The sequence below is a fragment of the Trematomus bernacchii genome, unplaced genomic scaffold (genome assembly GCF_902827165.1).
Source record: "Trematomus bernacchii unplaced genomic scaffold, fTreBer1.1, whole genome shotgun sequence".
Taxonomy (NCBI): domain Eukaryota; kingdom Metazoa; phylum Chordata; class Actinopteri; order Perciformes; family Nototheniidae; genus Trematomus; species Trematomus bernacchii.
Genome location: NW_022987689.1, coordinates 14649377 through 14672885, shown reverse-complemented (window position 1 = coordinate 14672885; position 23509 = coordinate 14649377). Strand labels below are relative to the sequence as shown.

The 23509-nt window shown below is 42.5% G+C and overlaps 2 protein-coding genes across 2 annotated transcripts; one reads left to right on the top strand and one right to left on the bottom strand.

The window, feature by feature from the left end:
- The first annotated feature begins 1686 nt into the window (after positions 1-1686).
- Positions 1687-11813, top strand: LOC117488985 (fizzy-related protein homolog). Its single transcript, XM_034138190.1, is given in 15 exon segments — positions 1687-1937; positions 2331-2517; positions 3287-3388; positions 3503-3566; positions 4090-4217; positions 4864-4946; positions 5039-5222; positions 6569-6634; positions 6772-6874; positions 7527-7708; positions 7790-7975; positions 7977-8024; positions 9413-9517; positions 9973-10065; positions 11156-11813. Coding segments are annotated over 14 exon segments (1464 nt in total). The 5' UTR covers positions 1687-1937; positions 2331-2439; the 3' UTR covers positions 11198-11813.
- Positions 11814-11947: 134 nt separating this feature from the next.
- Positions 11948-23260, bottom strand: LOC117488984 (importin-13-like). The gene is made up of 21 exons (XM_034138188.1): positions 22965-23260; positions 22233-22358; positions 21052-21692; positions 20112-20252; positions 19718-19859; positions 18504-18670; positions 18268-18388; positions 18033-18180; positions 16389-16570; positions 16281-16307; positions 16027-16161; positions 15395-15538; positions 14740-14820; positions 14497-14634; positions 13958-14054; positions 13828-13880; positions 13681-13747; positions 13485-13543; positions 13308-13397; positions 13012-13193; positions 11948-12067 (listed from the first exon to the last, which is right to left on the bottom strand). The coding sequence occupies exons 1-21, from the start codon at positions 23031-23033 to the stop codon at positions 11986-11988; spliced, it is 2892 nt and encodes a 963-aa protein (XP_033994079.1). The 5' UTR covers positions 23034-23260; the 3' UTR covers positions 11948-11985.
- Positions 23261-23509: the final 249 nt, after the last annotated feature.

The following is a 23509-nucleotide window of genomic DNA, read 5'->3' as shown; positions in this document are numbered from 1 at the left end:
GGTTTTCTAGGTTATCAAAATTGATAAAAAGAGAGGAACTGTTAGGGAATAATTTGCTTAGGTATTCAACATTCGACACAGTTCATAATTTTCTCCTCTCACTGTCTCCTTTCCCATGGCATAGGTCTACGGCCTTGGGGTATTGCTGCTATCTCTCTTAAGGAGGCGCAGCTTGGGCGCATTGTTGTTGCCAGTCTATGACAGAGCACAAGCCGCCATGAGGTAGTTTACTGTTCAGGGACGTAGGTTCCCTGGCGCACATTCTTTTCTATGGACGAGAGCTCTAGCTATTCAGGGTCCATAATTGTTTAGTCTCACTGATAAAGAATGTTGATTATTACACTCCAAACTAGTTAAAACCTCGAGCTGCAGAAGAGTTCTTCAGAATTGGTTTGGCAACCGCTGTGTCAACTCGTGACACACCACCTGTTTTGTCAATTCTCCGGCCGTAACTCCAAATAAACCGTCAGTGTTTGCCATCAAAACTCCAGCTCTCCTCGTGTCTCTCTGAGTCCTGACTCTCCATTGCTACAGAAGGTTCCCCCACATGCATTATGTGGTTGTATGTTTTGAAAACAGAGACAACATAAAGCACCAAAAACACATTACAGACAATCTCCAAACAGTAGATTACTCATGGCCTGCTGACATGTAAATGTAGGCTGAGCGTCTCGCATTATGTCGAAGGGCAGCGTGGCCTACGTGCAGATCACAGTGCCACTCTACCATGTCAGTCTTATTAAACCCCCGCATTCCTGTCTCTCTCATTCTCCTTTCAGACCCCACATGAAAGAGTTCAAAGAGTAAACCCATATCAGCCTTTTTCATTAGCTAAGTGTGCTCTCTGGTATTAGCAATGGTTGGAAAATGTAGTATCAGTGAGTGCAAATGTAAGATCTTTGTTTACTTTGAGGTCACGCTCACACAGGGGCCCTCAAGCAAACATGTGCTATCAATACTCTCACTCTCTGCTTGACATGCTGCTATTGATGACACTACAGATGGTATGTAAATGAATGTAAGAGGCTGGCTTTTAAAGTGCATTTAAGGGCAAATCAAATTATTTCAGGGGTTCTTTGTGGTCTGGGGATGTATTATTCCCTCAATAAATACCTAACTGGTTATCATGGCACAGAATTGAGGTCTTTTGTTTCAATTGCATTGGCTTTTCTCTCTGCTTTATGTGAAAAAATTATAAAATAAAAATACCGTATTTGAAATATGTCAATATGTATATATTCCCTTTGACACAAATAAGGATTTCACACATTTTTGAAGGAAATTCATCATTGTTATAGCACCAACCAGGAGTCCATCGTGTTTTATATAAAATATGGGATGGGCATGAATAAATATATATATTATATATATATATTTATTTTGTTATGAATATATATTCACACATAATTTGATTAAATTAAAAGCTATGAAGTATACAAATGAAAAACAATGTAAAGTAAGTTGGGTCAAACAGAATCAAACATTAATTATTACACATTATTCAAGTATTTAACCATTTTTTAAATGTTCTGTTATAGCCTTTTATTCCGATTTAAAACATGCAATGAACATCTGCTTGAAAGCACTGCGTATATTATTTTGCAGTGCAGTAGTGACACCTTGTGGCCACACGGGGAACAACCACGATGCCACTTTACATGCAGGGATCATGTGTGTCCAGCGGGCGTCACTGTTGAGCCGCGCACTGCGTTCACTGTACACAGACAGACAGCAGAAGTCAACCAAGGAATTTCTGCTACAGCTGATTCGATCGCCATCTTTGTCGCTAACATAAACAACACCAGTGAGTCTCACGTTGGCATTCTGGATGCATAGCGCCGTTTGGAAGAAAGCGACAACTGTCTCTTCGCTGCGGCACTGAGCTTCTCCCAGAAAATGACGGACTATCTGGTCACTTGAGCCACCGTGTCAGTGAGGTAAGAAGCCTCGCAGTCTGTCGAGCAGCAGCAGCAGCAGGGTCCTTTAAACTGAACGTGAAGGGCTGCTTGATGCCATGACAACGACGCAGCTGTCATTAGAGCACGACAGAGCTGTTTAGCGATATACTCTGATATCTGTCTGCTTTATGCTAGCAGGAAACTACGAATGCATGCTTGGCCTTTTAAATGTGTATCGGGAACATAATAGCGTCTGACATGTACACACCGTGCTAACCGGGTGTGTGTGTGTGTGTGTGTGTGTGTGTGTGTGTGTGTGTGAGTGAGAGTGTGAGAGTGTGTGAGTGTGTGAGTGTGAGTGAGAGAACACTGTTAAAGGGCTGCTGCTCGTGTCGCTGCATCTCTGATTGAAGCTAACCTGATTTTCCTCAGAGATGGGGATCCGAGGTGGATTTCCTCACCGGGAGGGAGAGGAGCTTTAAAAGGGGGGCGGGGCGGTGAGGGCAGCAGAGGGGCCTTGCTGCTCGTCTGCCCGGAGGAGATGGACCAGGAGTACGAGAGGCGGCTGCTGAGGCAAATAAACCCGCAGAACGTGCCAACAGAGGCCGGCCAGGCAAAGGTGACACGAGGGGACTGTCAGTGAAGTGTGTGCGCGTGCGTGCGCGTGCGTGCGCGCGCGTGCGCAATGGGTATTTACGTTTAGCATATTTTAGTCCCCCTTATCCAAATAGCTTGGGTTTGACTTTATTAGCATCATGCTCATGAATAGTTCAATCCTGATTAGAAGCAACATTTACTTTAATATAATTATAATATAATGCATATCATGAAATAATCTATACATGTATCTACCTATCTACACACATGTACACATGCATTTGTACTCATACATAATTAAAAATAAATAACAATACGCTCAGTGGGGCACAGTAACTAGCCGATTAACTCAAGTACTGTATAATTTTGAAGTATTTGTAATGTACTTAATTATTTCTGTTTCCTGCAATTTGTATATATTTTTTTTCATACATAGTTGCCACTGCACTAAATGTATCTGATAACGTTATTTACTTCGATTCAGAGTAATTATACACCATTTAAGTGATACGTACTTATGCTTTTGGTACTTTAAATACATTTTGATACTAGCCTTTAGTAACTTTTGTACTTTATCCTTGGTTGAAAATCTGGTTAACTTGTAACACATTCTACTCTGTGGTACTACTTCATTCAACACTGCATACGCTCACAAACAACCATAAATACATTAAAAACTGTCATAGTAATATTATGGTATGAGCAGGTGCTGAGCCACATATAATAAAGCCTTGAATAACCCTGCTGGATTATTCATGGTGTCACTATTCCTGTCTCTCTGTCCATCGCAGTGTGTGAGCGCCACTTGCAGTCCGGTCAGTGTTAAGTCGGGGGATCGCTTCATCCCCACCCGCGCTGGAAGCAACTGGAGCATCAATTTCCACTACGCCAATGTGAGCAGTAACTTCTACATCTGCACAGCCACCTGATCACATGACCTTTAAAGCTGCCCCATCAGAACACAGCTTGGTATTCACAGACTGACGTACCCTTTCTTTTCTCTGCAGGAGAACTGTCGCTCCCCAAATCAGAACCACAAAGCAAAGGATGCCAGTTCAGACTCGAGCAAAGGTCAGACATTTTTACTTTTTTCACCTTATCCCAGTTGTTGTTTTTTTATATTTTTTATCCTGAGCCGTATCTCTACACTATCTGTTAGAAAAATATCACTGGTCACCGGCTTGGTCTTCAATATCAGGATACATGTATTTCTGATCCTCTCAAGAATGGAAGTAGTCATCACATCCAGAGCATCAACTAGTTCCTGAACAGTGTCCTTCACATGCTGATATCCAAGAGAGGGAGTTACACAGTCACAAGATGGAGGAATATAAAGCAGTATTCAATGTTTAGTTCAGATTAGCTCCACGTCAGAAATGATCATGCTTGTCATATGTCTATCTCCATAGAGGCTGAATCATCATGTTAATAATCACATAGCTATCATATGCCTAAAACAGTCCTGATGCTCTTCTAGGTAATCATACATCCTGTCATGTACACAGCTACAGTTGGGATACCTTTGTTAGCATGTTACTCTGATATTGGAAGAGTACATTCAGTATTTTCCCAAACCCACCCCCCCCCCCTACAGATGCGGTGGCGTACGCTGCCCTGCTGAGGAATGAGTTACTGGGGGCGGGGATAGAGTCTGTGCCGGACCCCCACACGGACGACCGGCGGCAGGCAGTCCTCTCTCACGACTCTCACAGCCTTTTTAGGGTAAGAGTCAAGACAAAAATGGCTTTTTAACTCCAAAATAAACTGAAAAGTCCTCGAAGTCACACACACTGACGTTATAATGACAAAGCTGTCAAGCTAATATCAGGCTAGTGATACTTTATAATGAAGTATAACTTTACATTGTATTGCATGTAATGGCATTGTCCCCCTTTTGTCAGAAATGGACTTTTAATATAGTTTTAAGCCACATTTGAAGTTACTCTTTCTAGATGTTTCTAGATTTTTAACTGTTTATTTTAACCGGATGAAATATTGTAGGCATTGGACGTCTAAATAAAAAAAGAAATTAAGAATCAAGTCCAGAAAAAGTTAGCGGCAGCCAGAGAGCTTCAGACAAACACTGATTTATAATGTGAAACTGCTTCATTTAGTGTTTTTACCCCCTTTTAATCACATAGAATAGACCATTAGTTTCGGAGAGGACACCTCAATTGAGAATTTCACGCTTAAAACCTCCAAACCAAGAGAAGCCAACTGCAAACTAACATGATCCCACACTGTTCAACTACGCCACCAAACTCTTGCCTTGTGTTATTGATTTCTCATGGCAGAAAATGACATATTGCACGCATAACTGAAAAAGAATCCCTAACTGTAGCCCTGCTTTGTGTTCATCCCCCTGCAGTACACTGTCCACACGAAGAGAGTGCCTTTTGATAGTGACAATGAAGTCTCACCCTACTCCCTTTCTCCACTTAGTAACAAGAGGTAAGACAGGTCTCACATGCTGCACAGACACGGTGCTCTAACTATCTTGTGTATTAACGTATCTTTTTTGTTTTCTTCTCAATATCACGCAGTCACAAGCTGCTCCGCTCGCCTCGTAAGCCAGCACGTAAGATCTCTAAGATCCCCTTCAAGGTGCTGGACGCTCCAGAGCTGCAGGACGACTTCTACCTCAACCTGGTAGACTGGTCTGCGGGGAACCTGCTCAGTGTGGGTCTGGGGGCCTGCGTCTACCTGTGGAGCGCCTGCACCAGCCAGGTGAGGGGGGGGGGGCAGAGAGACATAGACTTATAGTTGGGATTTTATTGGGGAATATCTTCTAAATTGATGCATACAGTAGAAGGGCAGGAATATAATCTGTGTTTGATCTGTGGATAGTATGGCAGAATAGAGAACCTTTTTTTCACTTTGTGATAAAAGCGCAAAATGTAGTACATGTGCAGCTTTTTATATTTAAAATATATTCAGATTGACATTCTGATGCCGTAAATGCTGCTGTTCATTTAAAAAAGTCACTTTAGCCACCATCAAGCGGCTGTTTTCAGCCCCACATATATTATTTGTATGCAAGGAAAAAGTAACTACTATGCAATGTAGGGCAATTATAAATGAAGAAAATGTAACCAGCGAAATGGCTGTATATAATTTGAACCATTCCTTAAACACATCCTGATTATGCAGGGTTTGAGATTACCCATGGCCTGTTGGCAAGAGAGTTACTCTGTGGTCCTCAAATATCCCCTGTTGTTTCATCTGTTCTCTTTTGAGAATGAGACTGCATGTCTTAGTGAGCTAACCAGTTAAAGGTGGGGTAGGTAAGTTTGAGAAACCGGCTCGAGATCGCTAGAATTTGAAAATACACAGCCTGAAAAAATCTGCTACTTCCTTACAGAGCCCCTCCTCCAAAACACGAACGTGCACATGACCAATGAGGGCACGAGATAAGTTTGTGCACAGATGGAAGGCTGACAGGCAGGTAGGCCATCCAGTTATTTTAGCCGGGCCGGCTAAAATGATTGGTCGTGCTTTTTACAGTACTACGGCTTCCACAGATGACATTTTGTTATGGATTTTTTGTCAAAGCACTTAAGATATTCATTGCTATCGGGATGTTAAGAGCATTCCATGGAATATAACAAAAAGTGTATCTCCAGCCGGTTTCTCAAACTTACCTACCCCACCTTTAAGGGTTAATAAACATATAGAAAGTACTGCAACACTTTGATAACTCAATGTTACAGTACAGTTACAAACACCCGATTCAAATGCTACCAATACTTGTTGCTAGTTAGCCGCTGATATAACGTGCTGCTTTATTTTTTACTTTTTAACTGTTGTTGTTGCACTAGCCCTGTGTTGCTGTAACGCTTCAAATGTTACTGTTGTTAGACTCATGAAGAATTATCTTAACTTCTTTTTCCTTATGGCATCGCACTTTCCAATAACTAAGTGATCCCTACGCACTGAAGAGCTTACTGTAATAGTACTAGTATAGTTACCCTATTACTACTATAACTACTTCTAAATGTACAACATTTCGTTTATTTTTTACTTTTTCAAATAAAATGTGTTATAAATAGTTTGTAAACGTTGTGTCTTGACAGGTGACAAGATTATGTGACCTTTCTGTGGATGGAGACTCTGTTACGTCTGTGTGTTGGAATGAGAGGGTGAGACACATATGTACAAGATAACAATTAACAAAAACTGGACTGTTATTTTAAGACAGCAGTATGAGGACAAATAAAAAGTTTTAGCAAAGACAAGAAGGGAAATAACATTGAGATATGACTTTGTCTCCTATCAGGGGAGTCTTGTTGCCGTAGGAACCCACAAAGGTTACGTTCAGATCTGGGACGCAGCCGGAGGGAGGAAGCTGAGCAGTCTGGAGGGTCACTCTGCACGAGTAGGTCAGTCAGAGCTGCCGTACACTGCTGACTCATCTGCTTCACTCTGCTTCATCTTCATCACTCAGGCTGTGTGTTTCATCAGATAATTATGAGATAGTGTGACAGAAATTACATATGTTATCACATTGATTATTGATTTTGGTTAGATTAAATTGACTGAAATACTCAGTATAAACTGACGACTTAAAAAGTTATTTGACAAAGGATTAAAAAAGTGACAGAAAGTAGGAAAGGAAACATTTTGACTTAAGTATTGACAGCGAACATTGGACTATACCATTATGAGTTGCCTCCTAAAGTCAGACTAGATCTTTGTAGAAAGACATGACTTGAATTGGACTAAAACGAATAAGCATTTTCTTCTTAAGATTATGACATTACTGAGTTTAAAACAGCTGCAAAAATGTTAACTGCTTTTAGCAAAAATAAAGGAAAAAAGAGTTCCATGTGTGACTCGTACTGCCTGTTACACTACAGGAGGCCTGGAAAACAGAACGTTATATGGAAAAGGGAATTCAACTATTTAAGACCAATGCACAACTTCTCCAAATTCCCAAAACACTATACCACTAAAGGTGTTATTATAATATAAGAACGATATAGTAACGGTGAAATATGAGCCCCCCCCTCATTCCCTCCCTTTGTGCTGAAGGTGCTCTGGCGTGGAACGGAGAGCAGCTATCGTCGGGGAGTCGGGACCGAGTGATCCTGCAGCGAGACGTCAGGACCCCCCCCTCAGCTGAGAGGAGGCTGCAGGGTCACAGACAGGAAGTGTGCGGCCTCAAGTGGTCCCCGGACCACCAGCACCTCGCGTCCGGGGGCAACGACAACAAGGTAAGAGAGAGATAATAGTAAAGAAAATGAATAAATCTTTCAAAATAAGTAAGATTGAACATATCTGTTGTCTCCTGCCAGCTGCTGGTGTGGAACAGCTCCAGCCTGCTCCCTGTGCAGCAGTACAGCGACCACCTGGCGGCGGTGAAGGCCATCGCCTGGTCCCCCCACCAGCACGGGCTGCTGGCCTCAGGGGGGGGCACGGCCGACCGCTGCCTGCGCTTCTGGAACACTCTGACGGGCCAGGCCCTGCAGAGCACCGACACCGGGGTCCCAGGTCTGCAACCTGGCCTGGTCCAAACACGCTAATGAACTGGTGAGGACTCGCACGCACGCACGCACGCACGCACGCACACACACGCACGCACGCACACACACACACACACACACACACACACACACACACACACACACACACACACACACACACACACACACACAACACACACCACACACACACACACACACACACACGACACACACACACACACCACACACCACACACACACACACACACACACACACACACACACACACACAGTTATCTGTAGATATTTGTAATAATTAAAATAGTTTGTTCTTACAATTGACTCCTATTCAAACGTATTTAGATATCTTCAATTCAGTTACGTGTTCTTATTTCAAGTTGACTCGACCACAATGTAATTTTGATCATTTGTAATTCTAAAAGTTAAATAATCACTAGTTAAATGGTTCATTATTGATGGCAATAATTTCATTGTGACTTTCATGTAAATTGTTCTTACCACCAAATGTACCAAAAGTAATTGCAATGTTCATTTTAGATATCTACAATTACAACTAAACTACAGCTATCACAAATAAAATAACAGATATATAATATTCTATTGTGATTAGTTGTAATTCAATTATTGTAAAAGTAACCAGTCAGATTGAAATGTAAGATTTGCATTTAAAGAATAGCATTTGAGATATTTGAAATATCTCTTGGTTCAGTGCTAAACATTGGTGTTGTATTTTGATAATGACCATTCTTAATGTTATTCCCGTAATACACCTTCCACGCAAGATAAGTCCACGAATGGCTTCACCCTGACCACGCCCACATATCTGAAATGCTTTGTTGATTTGTCAGGCATATCAGAAATGTTATTCTTGATATCTAAAAATTCATTTTTTACATGTAACAATCTTTTTTGTATAGCCTTGTGAAGCACCTTGAGATGACGTTGTTTTTAAAGTGTGCTATATAAATCAAATGCATGATTATTATTATTATTTTTCAACTCTTAAAAATCCAATGAAGTGATAGTTATGGTTACTGTTGAAAAAAGATTTAGGGTTAGATTTAGGGTCCGGTTATGGTTAGCATCTTTACAGTATGTATCATGTTAACTTTATCCCACTGATAACTTCAATTCATATTTGAAATAATTCAAAACTTTTATTTCCAGATGTTGAAATGTCATTTGGATTGAAAACCAGTGTTAGGGTTTACTGTAGGTTAGGTTTGCTTTGTATCCACATTGTCATAATAAGCAAAAATATTCAGCCATGACAGAAAATGTAAAACTCTGCTCATGTACTCCAACACAACAAACTAATACAGAACCTCAGCGGGCTCACAGAGGGTTGGGATATTAGGTCCGATTATAACTCCATTCCAGATCATTAGACTTGCATATGTGATCTATAAGTGAATCGTGCTGTCTCTGTTTGCAGGTGAGCACTCACGGCTACTCTCAGAACCAGATCCTGGTGTGGAAGTATCCGTCGCTGACGCAGGTGGCCAAGCTGACCGGACACTCCTACAGAGTGCTGTACCTGGTGAGACTGCAGCTTTTAAACTACTGGCCATGCAGCTCCTCTGTCAATATTTAGAGAAAGAACTATTCAGATGCTTCCTTTTAATTATCATATTTCCTATTTACAACATTTGATAAGTGTTTCTTATCCCATCAAGGGTCAGTGTTATGCTGACTGAAAATATGCTGATTGAAAAATCCCTTGGCAAATTGGTTATTTATATGTGATATTGAAAAATTACCTTTTCCTTATTGACGCTGTTTTTGGGACAGCCTAGTCACCTTTTTTATATGCAAATAATTACTCTTCTTAATGAATATACGTAACTTGTGACATAAGCAGTCTAATAAATGTATTAGAGTATAAAGTCCTCTATTTTGGTTGAGACTGAGAAAGTTTTGAATGCCAATTTACCGATTGAAACATCCCAAAATGTCCCCCTCACCAGTTATTCTCTCTCTGTCCTCCGTTCGCAGGCTGTGTCACCAGACGGGGAGGCCATCGTCACAGGAGCTGGGGATGAGACACTACGTTTCTGGAACGTCTTCAGTAAGACGCGCTGCACCAAGGTACAGTCCAATAGAGCGCAACATAACCATCAAACTGTCTGACGTCTTTGTTGTTGGAAGTTACTGAATGATTGCATTCTTGATATTTCCTGTGTTGATAAGTTCGATGGAACCATGCCGACTTTTGTAAGAAATTGTGTAGAAACGACTGCATTCCCATGGAAAGTGCTTTGAAATAGGACAGTTAAATTAGCTTGGCAAAAACCTAGCGCATAATTTCCAGGAGCCCATGGATGTATGAACAGAACTGGATACAGCCGTTGAAATGGGGCCTCGTTAGTTCCTATGAAAATTGCTCATTGGCACATTAAGCCAAAACGGTTTTACTTTTGAGGGCAAAATGATGCAGATGATCCATGTACTCAGGAAGTGGGACGGGCGGTGAAGCAAATTAAGGGAGGGACCAAACAGTGGTACTACAACTTCTGTGTCGGATACGTGACGTCATCGGGCCGAATTTCTTTGACATTAACCCACATTAGGAAAGAGTTGTCTGTAAATCAGTGGATAGTTTCTAGTCAGGTAAATGAACTTCACTTGAATAGTAGTTATTTTCTTTCTCCAATCATTTGACTGAGCTGAGATTGTTCTTGAGGGAGTGCATTGGAGGCGGGGCTTAATTGCACAATGCACAATTGGCCTCAATGCGGATTTTTGCACTCCAGTCAGTTCAAAATGGGTTCATGCGCCACTGAGCAAGTTTCATAGGAAGGAACTAGGCCCCGCCTCCAACGCTGTACCCAGTTCTCTATATATAGCCATGGTCTTGGCTCTGTCAAATGAAAGTTGAAGAAAAACAAACAGGGAATTCGGCCATTGGTGCGATTTACAACTTATAGGACCCAATTGTTTGTTCGTGGAAAGGTAAAAGCTGACATGTCCACGGTTTGGCCTCTACGAAGATTTGCTTGAATGCCTGGCACACCTTTTGGGGGCTTGGTCGGACCTAGCTCAGCAACAAGAAGGGAAGTGGGTGTGTCTTAGCCTATTTTGATACTTTTTTGTATTTTTAGGGTAGAGGCACACAGCCATAACACAGTGTTTAGTCATCTTTATTGTTTGTGACACTATTCAATCTTGCTGTTCCCAGGAATCGAAGTCGGTGCTGAACCTGTTCACCAGGATACGATAGTCCGGTCAGGACTGGATCAGGAGAAGGGTCCTGAGCTGTGGCTGAAACGCACAGAGTCACTACCCACACTCACAGACTAGCTCTTACAGCGCTCTCATCTCAGTGCACCACCAGCACCACAGTCCTCCTCAAACCCCTTTTCTACAGAGGCAGACCAACAACAACAACAACTGCCCCCCCTCACAGTGACGTCACTGATTAAAAAAACGTAAGCAGTTTACTGTCAGGACATGTTGTCTGCTTTAAATAAAGTGAGTCTTGTTATCTTTTTCTGTTGTGGAAGTGATGAAATTGTTGTTATTATATATTAGCAGAAGTATACATGTACATGATTATAAGCTATATAATGTCTCTTTTTTTTAAAAGGCTCTCCTTTGTAACAGAGAGAAGAAGAAGCCTAGCTTGGGTGTGTGTTGGGGGGGATTTCTATATTTTGATAATGTGTGAAAATGATCTACAAGCATTATGAAAGAGAAAAGAAACAATAAATAAGTGAACACATACACAGCTGCTCATGCAGATGCAAAGAATGAACTGTTTATTGTTGTTTGTTACGGAGAGTGGAGATGGGACACTTGTTTACAAGAGTCTTGTAATAAAAACATGTTGCACAGAGCTCCTTTTAGCCTAATAATCGTCCACTCTGTTTTTGCTTTGGTTCAATCCAAGTATTATGGATATGTTGTCCATTGTCCCCAAACGGTCCAATTTGGCACCATTTACCAGTGAAACAAATTCCGGATGTTTCTTCCCGAGCGCAGTGCTCCGAGCTCAGTCTATTTATGGGATTATCCGGCCCCCTGCAGACCCCGACAGAGGAGAGAAAACTCCTTCACGATCTCCTTAACGCGTCGCTTGTTGGTCTGCTCCCTGTAAGAAAGAAAAATCAATGGATTTAGTCAAAACAACAGACTTTATTTCACTGTTTTCTGTGTCTCTTTTGCACATATATCTAGTTCCCTTGAACTATTACGCAAAAAAGGTGTCCCTAATCATGTTTCCTTTATAATTAGTTCAGTTATAGGGGGTTAGTTTCTTGGTATTAGATCAAATAATATATTTTTCGGGACGTACAGAGTGCCTTTTAATAATGCTTAGATACTTTTGCTATTTCCCTTCTCCCAATTCATTACAGCTGGATGTCTCTGTTCCCCTGAGTTGATTGGAGGTGAATCAGATCACCTGTTGGCTCCTGATTAACAATTGAGAGCAGCTGGGTGCATTTCCTCTCGGCCAATCAGGTGCTTTTCAGAGGGCTTAAGAGAGGAGGAGAACTGCTCACCCAGGTCATTCTGATACTTCCTGATGCAGACCTCATTTCAGCAGATACTCACAGCTGGAAGCTCTTGAGGCACTCTTGAGACTTCTTTGCTGTCTTCACTTTTGTGATTCAGAGAGATTTTAGGGCACTGAAACCCAGCTGGACTGGAAATGAAAAAACCCCTTACCCTATGTTACCAGACTCGGGGCAGATTCTAGTGCACTTGTTGGTAACTCCTGCAGCCTTTATTTTAATCAAATCCCCGTTCATAAACAGCTCCCTATAATGAAAGAGGCTTTTCTGTCAAGGCACAGATATCTTCTACAAGAAAATGTGGTTGGGTACTGGTTCTAAGGCTTCTTCATGATAAATTGTGGAATCAGTATAACTCACTGAACTAATTTGATTAGGGTTGCTTGTCATTGTCCCTTTTTCATATGTTCTACTGAGACACCTAAATGTAGTTTTATTTGTATATGAATCAAGGGTTTGAGAGCACAACACCTTTTTGAAACAGTGTTGGTGTTTGAAACTGTACCAGGTGCAGCCTCACCTCAGTAGCTGCTGGCTGAAGCTGTGCTTCTGCTCTGAGGAGACGTGTGCAGAGGGGAACCCTGGGCTCTGTAGAGTTTCCTTCAGCCACTGAGCCAGCAGAGCCGGGCAGTGTCTGTTCAGACTCAACAACACCTCTGAGAAATGCTCCGTCAGACTGCGGGAGGACTCGCCTCCTACCGCCTGAGACAGAAATAAAAACATAAGCTTCTCTAGAAGACACTATGACTAAACATCAGAGAGAACATGCATGCACGGAGCACTTTGTGTCACATCCAGTTGTTTGTGGTGTTTCACCTGGAGTATGGTCTCGGTCAGAAGCTTTCCGTCCCTCTGCAACACTTCCCCGAGGGAGGGCATGTCCTTACAGCGAGGCAACAGCTCCGTCTGCCAGGGACACGTGTTGAAATTAGATTTTTATTTGTTTTAAATCGCTTACAATACATTTAAAAACCGTGCACTTTGCTTACTTACAAAGAATTGAGCAGCAGCTTTTACTGTGGGTGTCTCTGGAAACTTAAGTGTTAGAATCCCTGGGGGAAAAAAGAGTAAAAACACTATTTATTTTTACAAATACTTCAACAAACAAGTCCCAACATCCAAGATTATGGAAAAGTGCTGAAATATTTAACAAAGATCTGTCCTACATTAAACAATGGCCTATACTCACCGCAGTAAAACAGCCCTTTAACATCGAGCTGCTCAGACAGGTAGAGTTCAGGCTTCCTCTTAAGAATCTAAATGAACACAAAGTGATCAGGGGACGGTTCTGTGTGCTGCAGACGTACAGAACAAAGAACGAGAACACTCAACCCACCTGAGCGTGAAGGTGCATAAATGATTCTGCGATATCAGGATGATTCCGTGGACCTGAGGATGAAATCCAAGATGAGACAGGAGAAATATCTCTGAGATCATCAAGACATTTCTCTGTCGGTGTTTGTTACCTTGCTGAAATAAATGAAGTGTCACAGATGTCAACACCTCGATGAGGCTCCTGATGGTACAGACGTGTTGTTCCTCTCCGGAGAATATGTGAACCATCTAAAAAAAGGAGAAAGAAAATAAGATTTGATTTCCAAAGAATTTGAATCTTAGGTATCAATAGGGACACATTCCTGGCCGTAGTAAGAGGTCCTATGATCCCTTTGGGGGGTTTCCCTTTCCTGTAGTGTGTTTTTATTGCATGTGTATGGTCTACAAAGGCTTGAATCCCAAAGTCTCAAATCACAACAGCCAGCTAACCAATCAGAGCAGACTTGGCTCTGGTTTCAGGCAGAGGGTGAAAAGAGGTGTATGAGACAAATAAAGAGCTTTTTGAACATGAAATCATGTAAACACGTCACAGTAGAGACACTACATACTAATATGAATCTGAAAATGAGCATAAAATGTCCTCTTAAAGAGTTATGCACCAGGGTTAGAGTCAGAATTAGAGTTTTGAGGGATCATGCTTTAACTCAGGCCCTGATCTGTGGAGGCGTACCTGCCGGGCAAGGTCCAGAGCTGAGGATTGTGGGTAGGCGCTGTAGATCTGCCCCAGCATCTCGCTCAGATGAGCCACCATCGGCCCAAAATCATGTAGGAGAGTTCGGACCGACTTATCGAAGACCCCACACACTGCCTGCAGAGGGAGAGAGCTGTGAGTCATGCATAAATCATACATGCTCAGACTCACACAAAACATCACATACATACATATTTACGCAAGCAGTACAAAAACTCCTACCTCTACTACCTCTGAGTCATCGAGCCACTTGCTGAGGATGGTTTGGATCAATGTGAACACTTGCTGCAGAACAACAACTACCTAAAAACAACATTTGATAAGATTTTATTTTAATATTTCACATCAATTAACACTTTATACTTATATCACCTTTCAAAAAGGTGAGTGCAGTTTAAAATGCTTCACAGATGAATGAAAAGACAGTAATAAGAAGACAGAACAAGTAGAAAGGCAAAACAATTGAACAACTAAACAAATAAGACCAATGCTGGAATGCATGTAATACAATTGAATTCAAAGCTATACTAACCAACAAAAACAATATGGAATAAAGGAAATAGATGAAGTAATAAACCATAACATTGAATGAAATGATACAGCATAAATACAATTTATAATGTCCATAAACCATTCTTAGATAAAAGCCTGAATTGGTAGGTGTAATGTTTATTTTGAAAGATTCTCAGGCAGACTTTTCCGGAAGCTCTGATCATAAGAGCAAAAGCTTGCTCACAAGTAGATCTTTATGTAGGTTTTTATTTTTGATACATTCTTGACATGTCTGCGATATTGAGGGCTGTTTCAACAAAGCACCATTTGGAAACATTGAAATACTGTAGTTTAAGATGATGGAGGTAGTGGTACATGAACTCACTGGGTTGGGGGTGCTCAGAGGGGCGGAGGGTCTCTGGCTGGAGGCGGACTCTGAGCTGTCTGAGTGTCTGATGTCCAGAGTGGTGAAGAGGCTTGACAGCATCCCCAGGATGTGGACTATAGCCTGTTTGTTAGTGGGGTCCGGCTGTGCAGGGAGACAGAGTGGGTGGGTCAGATATTACACCTTGTGATGACAGTGAACATGTACAGCTGTTGTGAGAGTACAGTAGTAGTAATCTATGTATTGCAGTATGATATCATATTATTATCTAAAATATATGTTGTACTTTTGCAGAAAATCTTCCAAGGTGCAGTCAGCTGTTTTTTTTTTGTAGGAGCTTGGCCTGTGAACCCGAGGGTCACGGGTTCAAGTCCCCGCATGGACCAAGAAAATAAAGATAAATAAATACATTTTAAAGGTGCTTTGGACTGGTAGCTGGAGAGGTGCCAGTTCAACGCCTGGGCCCTGCCGAGGTGCCGTTGAGCAAGGCATTGAACCCCAAAGCTGCATCAGGGTGCCAGACTATGGCAGCCCCTCTGCTTTGACACCTCTCAGTTCATGTGTGTGTGTTGTGTGTATGGAAAACACAGTGTTGGATCTTCTGAAGGACATGCATGAGTTTCTTCATATACCTCCTGCTGGGCCAGTGTGTCCAGCCGCTGGACGTGAGGGGTAATGAGAGAGTGAAGTCTGCCCAGAATCTCGTCTACAGGCAGGGCGGACAGGAGGAAACCCAGAGCCTGCATCAACCACATGCACTGGCTGCTCTGCACACACACACACACAGACAGACACACACACATGAAGTCCTCAGAGAGACGCTTAGCTTTGCATTTGTGTTTACAAGATTACAAATGACTGCAAATGTTGAAGCCTGTTTACTCACCTTATGGATTTCTTTTACGAGTACATCCTGCAGATATACACAAGTGTTAATGTAAAGACAGCTTTATCGCTAATGATAAAATAAAATAAAAGAGGCTGTGTGTGGGACCTGTGAGACGGTCAGGACGTCCTGAGCGTAGGGGCTGAGGTCATGTCTGCACTCCCTGCAGATCCTCTTCAGAGTGGACACACTGGACACAGACAGCTCTGGCTTCACAAGGCCCTGAAGCACCATGGGTAATATGCCACCCAACATCACGGGGTGATCTGCCAGCCACTCAGCCAGGGATCCTGGACAACAGGGGAAATTCAGAATGCATACTCAAAGTGAATGGGTGTGAAGGCATACCAAAAAATTAAAGTAACATAATCGGGTATTCTAATACTAATATTTGGCTTTAAAGGAGACTTAAATATATAAAACTCACATTTTTAGTGCCACAAAAACGTCATTAATCTGGAGGGCCAACCGAACGACGAATTATGAAATAATTACATATATACAAATAAAACAACCTTATCAGTTCTTTGTTGACTTCCTTGGTCATGGGATGCACTTTTCCTACTGTGGGTGTTTCTCAATAGCGAGTACGCTTGCTTGGTAGCACATGTCTGCTGAGCATCTTGCTTCAGAAGCGAGTCAAGAATACTTCCTGACATTTGGAAAACTAAGGGTGTTTCTCAATCGCGAGTAAAGCTGCTGCAGAGCCACTATTTCAAGCATACTACGTCATCGAGTGCCGCCGAAGTACTGTTCCAATCTCTAGTATACTTGGAAATCTACCGAGCCCGGCGTACTCCGTTTGGAGAAATATCGAGTCTGCACATGAGTAGACTTCGCGGTCTTAAAATCCCCACAATGCTTTGCGCACGGACCAATTTTCCCAAATCTGTGGCGGAAGATGTAAGGCGGGGCCTCTCATATGACGCACACCTGCACACTTGCTAGCGTGTTCCACTCTTCGTTTTCCGAATGGCAGGAAGTATTCTTGACTCGCTTCTGAAGCAAGATGCTCGGCAGACATGTGCTACCAAGCAAGCGTACTCGCGATTGAGGAACACCCAAAGAGTGGAACAGGCTAGCAAGTGTGCAGGTGTGCGTCATATGAGAGGCCCCGCCTTACATCTTCCGCCACAGATTTGGGGAAATTGGTCCGTGCGCAAAGCATTGTGGGGATTTTAAGACCGCGGAGTCTACTCATGTGCAGCCTCGATATTTCTCCAAACGGAGTACGCCGGGCTCGGTAGATTTCCAAGTATGCTGGAGATTGGAACAGTACTTCGGCGGCACTCGATGACGTAGTATGCTTGAAATAGTGGCTCTGCAGCAGCTTTACTCGCGATTGAGAAACACCCAGTATGTCACATGCAGGATCATCAGAATATACTGACTGACATCGGAGCATATCCACCCACATGTTAAGAACTACCTTGAGATAGGTGCATGTAATTTAATCGAGAGCCAATCAGAGAAGACTGGGCTTTTTCAGGAGGGGCTCTTAAAGAGACAGGCACTTAAACGGAGCGTTTTAGACAGAAACTGAAGTCAGGTTTATTCAGGCTGACAGTATGGGAAATATATTGTGTTTTTCTTTTACATTAAATCATGTAAACATGTTCTAATAAAAACTCAAAATACAAGTATGAACCTGAACATGAGCGTGATATGTCCCCTTTAATGTAAGACATTAGAAAACAAAGCCTTGGAGTTGTTAATAGTGACCCATTCAGAAACAGGAGTTTGGATATGTACCTATGGTGTACATGACGGTGTCAGCCAGCATTACATTGCTGATGTTGATCCTGGGGATGAGACCAATGAGACCCGGGATAACGTCTGAGTAGTTCACGTCTATCGTCTCAGCGATGGACTGGAAGCCAAATAACAGGGCCTCTGTGTCCTGAAGATGGAGAGAAACACAGTGTATTTATTTACTTTGCAAAAAGTTGTGAATGTAAAGATGTAAAGAGTGAGTAGAGTGCATTACCTGCCACACTGCTGACAGTTGGGGGTCCATCAGTTGTCTGCCCAGCCTGTCGTAAAGGTTACTGAGCAGCTCCGCCCCCAGCATTTCATACACATACATCAAGGTGTCGGAAATGTCAACTCTGTAATGCAAAGGAGAGGTGGAAACACAGTGTGATATAAGGTACAAGTTGAGTCTGCTGCTACTCTTTTTAGCAACTCAAACATCCAGTGGATGGTTTTAGTTTTGTGTCTTACCTGTAAATTCTGAACTGCTCCTTGTCGTCAGAGGACCAGGAGGCGTACTCCTCCTGGGAGGGATAGTGGGATTTATGTAGCAGCACATCCACCAGTTGGAAGTAAACTGGCCTGTAGACCTGCAGGTAAACTGCCTGCTTCTCCTCATCAAATGACAAGATGTCATCCTAAATAAGCAAGACAAAATGAAATAGAAAGTTTGGTTCCTTAAAGGTGGGGTAGGTAATTTTGGAGAAACCAGCTCGAGTGTGCTCAAATTTGAAAATACACAGCCGGAAAAAATCTGCCACTTCCTTACAGAGCCCCTCCTCCAACACACACGAACGCGCACAGTTTGTGCACAGATGGAAGGCTGACAGGCAGGTAGGCCATCCAGTTATTTTAGCCGGGCCGGCTAAAATGATTGGTCGTGCTTTTTACAGTATTACGGCTTCCACAGATGACATTTTTTTATGGATTTTTTGTCAAAGCACTTAAGATATTCATTGCTATCGGGATGTTAAGAGCATTCCATGGAATATAACAAAAAGTGTATCTCGAGCCGGTTTCTCAAACTTACCTACCTTTAATGTTTTGGTAGACAGAGTTACACATTTAGTGCTCAATATGTCATGTTCTACTTCTCAATTAAAACACTAACTAAAGACGTTCATGGGGTGTTTACAGGGACTTGAATGAACTGCATTGGTCTTCAAAATGAACAAATCCGAGGTTAAAAGCCAGTAAAAAACACTGAACAAAATAATAATTAGTTAAAATCAATGTTTTGTGTGTATGTGTGTAGTTTGGCTTCTGTAAATGTTTGCTCAGCTTGTCTCTTTATAAATGAAGATCTAGATGTGTGATGACTAAAATCAGGTCAAACTATATTATTAATAACAGCCAAGATCAAACCAATTATTCAAATATTCAAATAGATAAAGACTCCATTTATGGCAGCTTCTGGCAGACAGCCACAACGCCGATGCATGCACAAAGTGGATACATCGAACATAATAAATAAACTAAAATAAAAAGACAGTTACCTTAATACAAAAAAGTCTTTGGATAGGTTCACAACTCAACAAAATATATAACATACGTCTAGTTGTTTGCAGTCATTTAATGCTGAGATGTTTCATATTAAACCACTAACTTCTTTATCAGAAAATAACATTTAACAAAAAATGTAATGTACAAAACATGTTTTTATCTAATTAGTTTTTTTAGCGTACCTGCAGAGTGTACCAGAAGGTGAGCGTCAGGGAGCTGGTGGTCTCACTGACCGGGTAGTACCCCGGGATGCCGGTGCAGAACAGAATCATGTTCACCAGAGCCAGATACTCCTGCCAGTGCTCCACCTGTTCCAACAAAACCCTGTCAGACACAAACACATTGATCCCAATTAAGAAATAAAAGTATTTACTGAAGCCAGGTTAAAGGAAGGTGGTGTGTGTGTGTGTGTGTGTGTGTGTGTGTGTGTGTGTGTGTGTGTGTGTGTGTGTGTGTGTGTGTGTGTGTGTGTGTGTGTGTGTGTGTGTGTGTGTGTGTGTGTGTGTGTGTGTGTGTGTGTGTGTGTGTGTGTGTGTGTGTGTGTGTGTGTGTGTGTGTGTGTGTGTGTGTGTGTACCTGGAGTGTGTTTCCCCCATAGCAACAGCGATACGACAGATACCATGTGAGGTCTCCATGTCCCCGTCCCTCGCCGCTGTCTTCAGCTGGTCATGGAGGCCGAGCACCAGAGGCATCAGGGTCACCAGAGCATCAGTGTACCTGCACACACACCTTCTGATTCACACACCTGCACATGGACTGTGACCTTTAAAAACATGTATGATGCAGTGTAAAGTGGTAGAAGATATATTTGGATCCTTTGCTTGAGTGAAATAAGGTATACCACAATGTGAAAATACTCTTCTTAAAATAAAAGTCTTTCATTCCATGCCTTTTATAAGTCTTCATCAAAAATGTAGTTCAAACGTATGAAAAATAAAAATATTGATTGGTTCGTTATTGTTCCCTGTCAGTTTTTTACACTTTTTCCAATAATAGTATTGCTAAATTGATGTGTTGCAATGTACTGCATAGATGTTTAAGGTTGCACCAAGTTCTACTTATTAACTGTTTTAGTAGTTAAATCCACAGCGTTGCACCATATCTTATAAGATCACAGGGATATTGGACCACACATCCTCTCAAAACCTCCATGTTTTGTAATGTATTTTGAGCTGATTCAAAAGGTTTTGAATGAGAACATTTAGCTAAAGAAGGAGGAGAAATGTCCCAACTCATGAAGGAACACTACATCCTTTAGTTTATTACAATCCCTCCAAATCCTAACATCTAGAGATTCATGGTTTTTCCCATGCCAGGAAGGGTATGAACATTTTCTTTTTATGCTGCTGCAATGAAAAAATGTCCCAAATTGGGATCAATAAAGTACTTCTTATCTTATCTTAAAAACCAGAGTAAAGCACAAATATGGAAAAGCTCAAGTAAATAGCAAGTACCTCAACTCAAGCACAGTATTTGAGTAGATGCACTTGTTCCACACTGGCAGAGTGTTTCTCACCTCTGGCTGTCGGGCTGTGAGATGGCAGTGACGATGGTCTCCACAGCGGTGTCGAACAGCTCGGGGTTGGACAGCGCAGTGAAACAGTCCTGGACCAGCTCATGACTGTCCCCTAACGTCACGTCCAGCCCCGTCCAGCTGGACAGGCAGCGCAGCACCTTTTCCTTCACCTGGTTCGAGGAGTCTTGACTCTGGAGAAGCTGACGCAGCAAGGGACACACCACTGCCCACTCCCCAGCCAGGGCCTCTCTCAGCTGGGCACGACGAGCCTGAGCCAGCCGGCGGCTCTGGAACTCCTCTGGAAGAACGGTGAGGAGCTCCAGCAGAGCGAGGCAGTGTGCCTGAGGGTCCTGGGTGGCCTCTGAGCCCGAGCTGCCCTCAGAATCAGGCTTCTGTGGCTGAAAGGCCCTCACCATGTCCGCCACTGGCTGGGACCAAGCCTGTGGGATTAAGTTAAGAGCCATGGAGGCCAGGGCCACACACAGCCTGGTTAGCACCATTTTGGGTCCGGAGGAGAAGAGCAGGATGTGGGAGAGGAGCTGCATCCTCAGGCTGTCGTGCTGGTCTGAGGGGAGGTCGCTCCAGTGACGGGAGATCTTGGTGTGGAGGGTGCTAGCGCCAAAAAACTGAACCTCTGGGAGCTGCAAAGATACAGACACATTTATGAATGGGTTACTACAGGGCCTCAAGTTAACCACAAAGGCCCCAAAAATGACAACAAACTAACCCTAACCCTAACCCTAACCCAAACAAACTACAAAGAGACACAACAAAATTACAGAGAGATGCAAAACATTCGCAAAGAGACACAATGAGACTACAAAGAGACTCAACAAGGATGAAAAGCGACAACTAAAAATGATAACCAAGAGCAAAAGAGACCACAAACAAACACAAAACAAAAACAGAGACAAAAAAACTTCAAAAGGACTCAAAATGACTACAAAGAGAAACAAAACAACACAGACTGAAAAGAACTGCAAAGAGAACAGAAGGGAACTACAGAGCCTCAAAATTACTAAAGAGAAACAAAACGCTAACCAAAGATGCTTAACATCTATTAAGTTTGCCTCCTCAACATTGTTTTTTCAGCCCATGATCACAATATGGAGATTTTTTAAAAAGATAAACTACCTGCTGTTGACATTTACTACAGACCAACACACACACACAACACATGCCTTGTCAGGGGCCAGCAGGGCCCAGCAGAACTGCCAGGCCTGTGCCGAGGCCTGAGCCTGGGTCAGCCACTTCTGGGCCACATTCTTACGCTCCATGTCCGGGTCGAAGTACAGCTGGTAGAGAGCCTGGAGGAGGACAGAGGACCGAGGCAAAGTGAACACTTATACAAACCGTCATTAGGTATTATTAAAAACATTGATAAGGATGTCAGATTGGCTAAAAACTGTCAATATGCCTTTACTTCCTGACGAGTAATGACGACCTGTATATTTTCATCATAACAGGTGGATACACGCCTTTTTTAAATCTTTAACACGGGTGTCATTTTAAGTTATAATTCCTGAGATGATCATGCCCAGTTTACTTGATGTCCAATTGTTTGAATTGTGTCAAATAATGTGTTGTCATAGCAACTAATCCAAGGCACATGGTGTTAGTTATTATTAGGACAGCATATGCTTATAGCTGGTATCATGTTACAAAATGTCCAGTATGTCTAAACTCCCTTTGGTGAACTACAATTAACCAACCACCATTCTATTATTTATTTATTTAACCAAACTGCTGCAGAAAATTCAGTTAGGCTACTGTATCAAATCAAATATGTCCATATCAATATGATTTGATGACAAATATGTGAATTAAAATGAGATTTAAATGATTTAACAGACGTGTAAATCAACAGACAGTCACCATGAGAAGTGGCTAAATTATTTTTTAAAGTCACTCACCGACTCCACATTCTCCACCGTTAACTCCAACTCCACCGGGCTGTCTCCCGGATTGGCTGGATGCTCCATCTGGAGAGAAGGTGTCTTCCTGTCGCCTTTGGAAATCCTTTATAAATTAAAGCCTGATCGGCAAAAAATAAACAATAAAGTGGTTGAAAGGAGGAGAGCCTGTCCTCTAAAGTGTGTCGCTGACAGAGGACGCCGCGGCTCAGCTGTCCACACGGCACACATGTGGGCAGTGCGCTCAGCCATGACGACACACTGACCTCTGCGGGGGCTGGAAAGTTGTTGTCTCACATTACCACCAGCACACCCGGACGTCCATGAGGGTAAATGTCTAGAAACCGCCACTGAAGCAAGCCTAATCATCAGGAAAACAGTGTGTGTGTGGTACAACAGGCGCTCCTGACGCAGACTACTGCGCCTCTGACGCACTGGCACCTGATTGGAGCAGAGGAGCGAGTGCAAATTGATGCATGTCGCTATAGGAATATATGCAGATTAAGAGAAACAAAGCTGGAGAGTGAAATATGAATGTGCAGTGA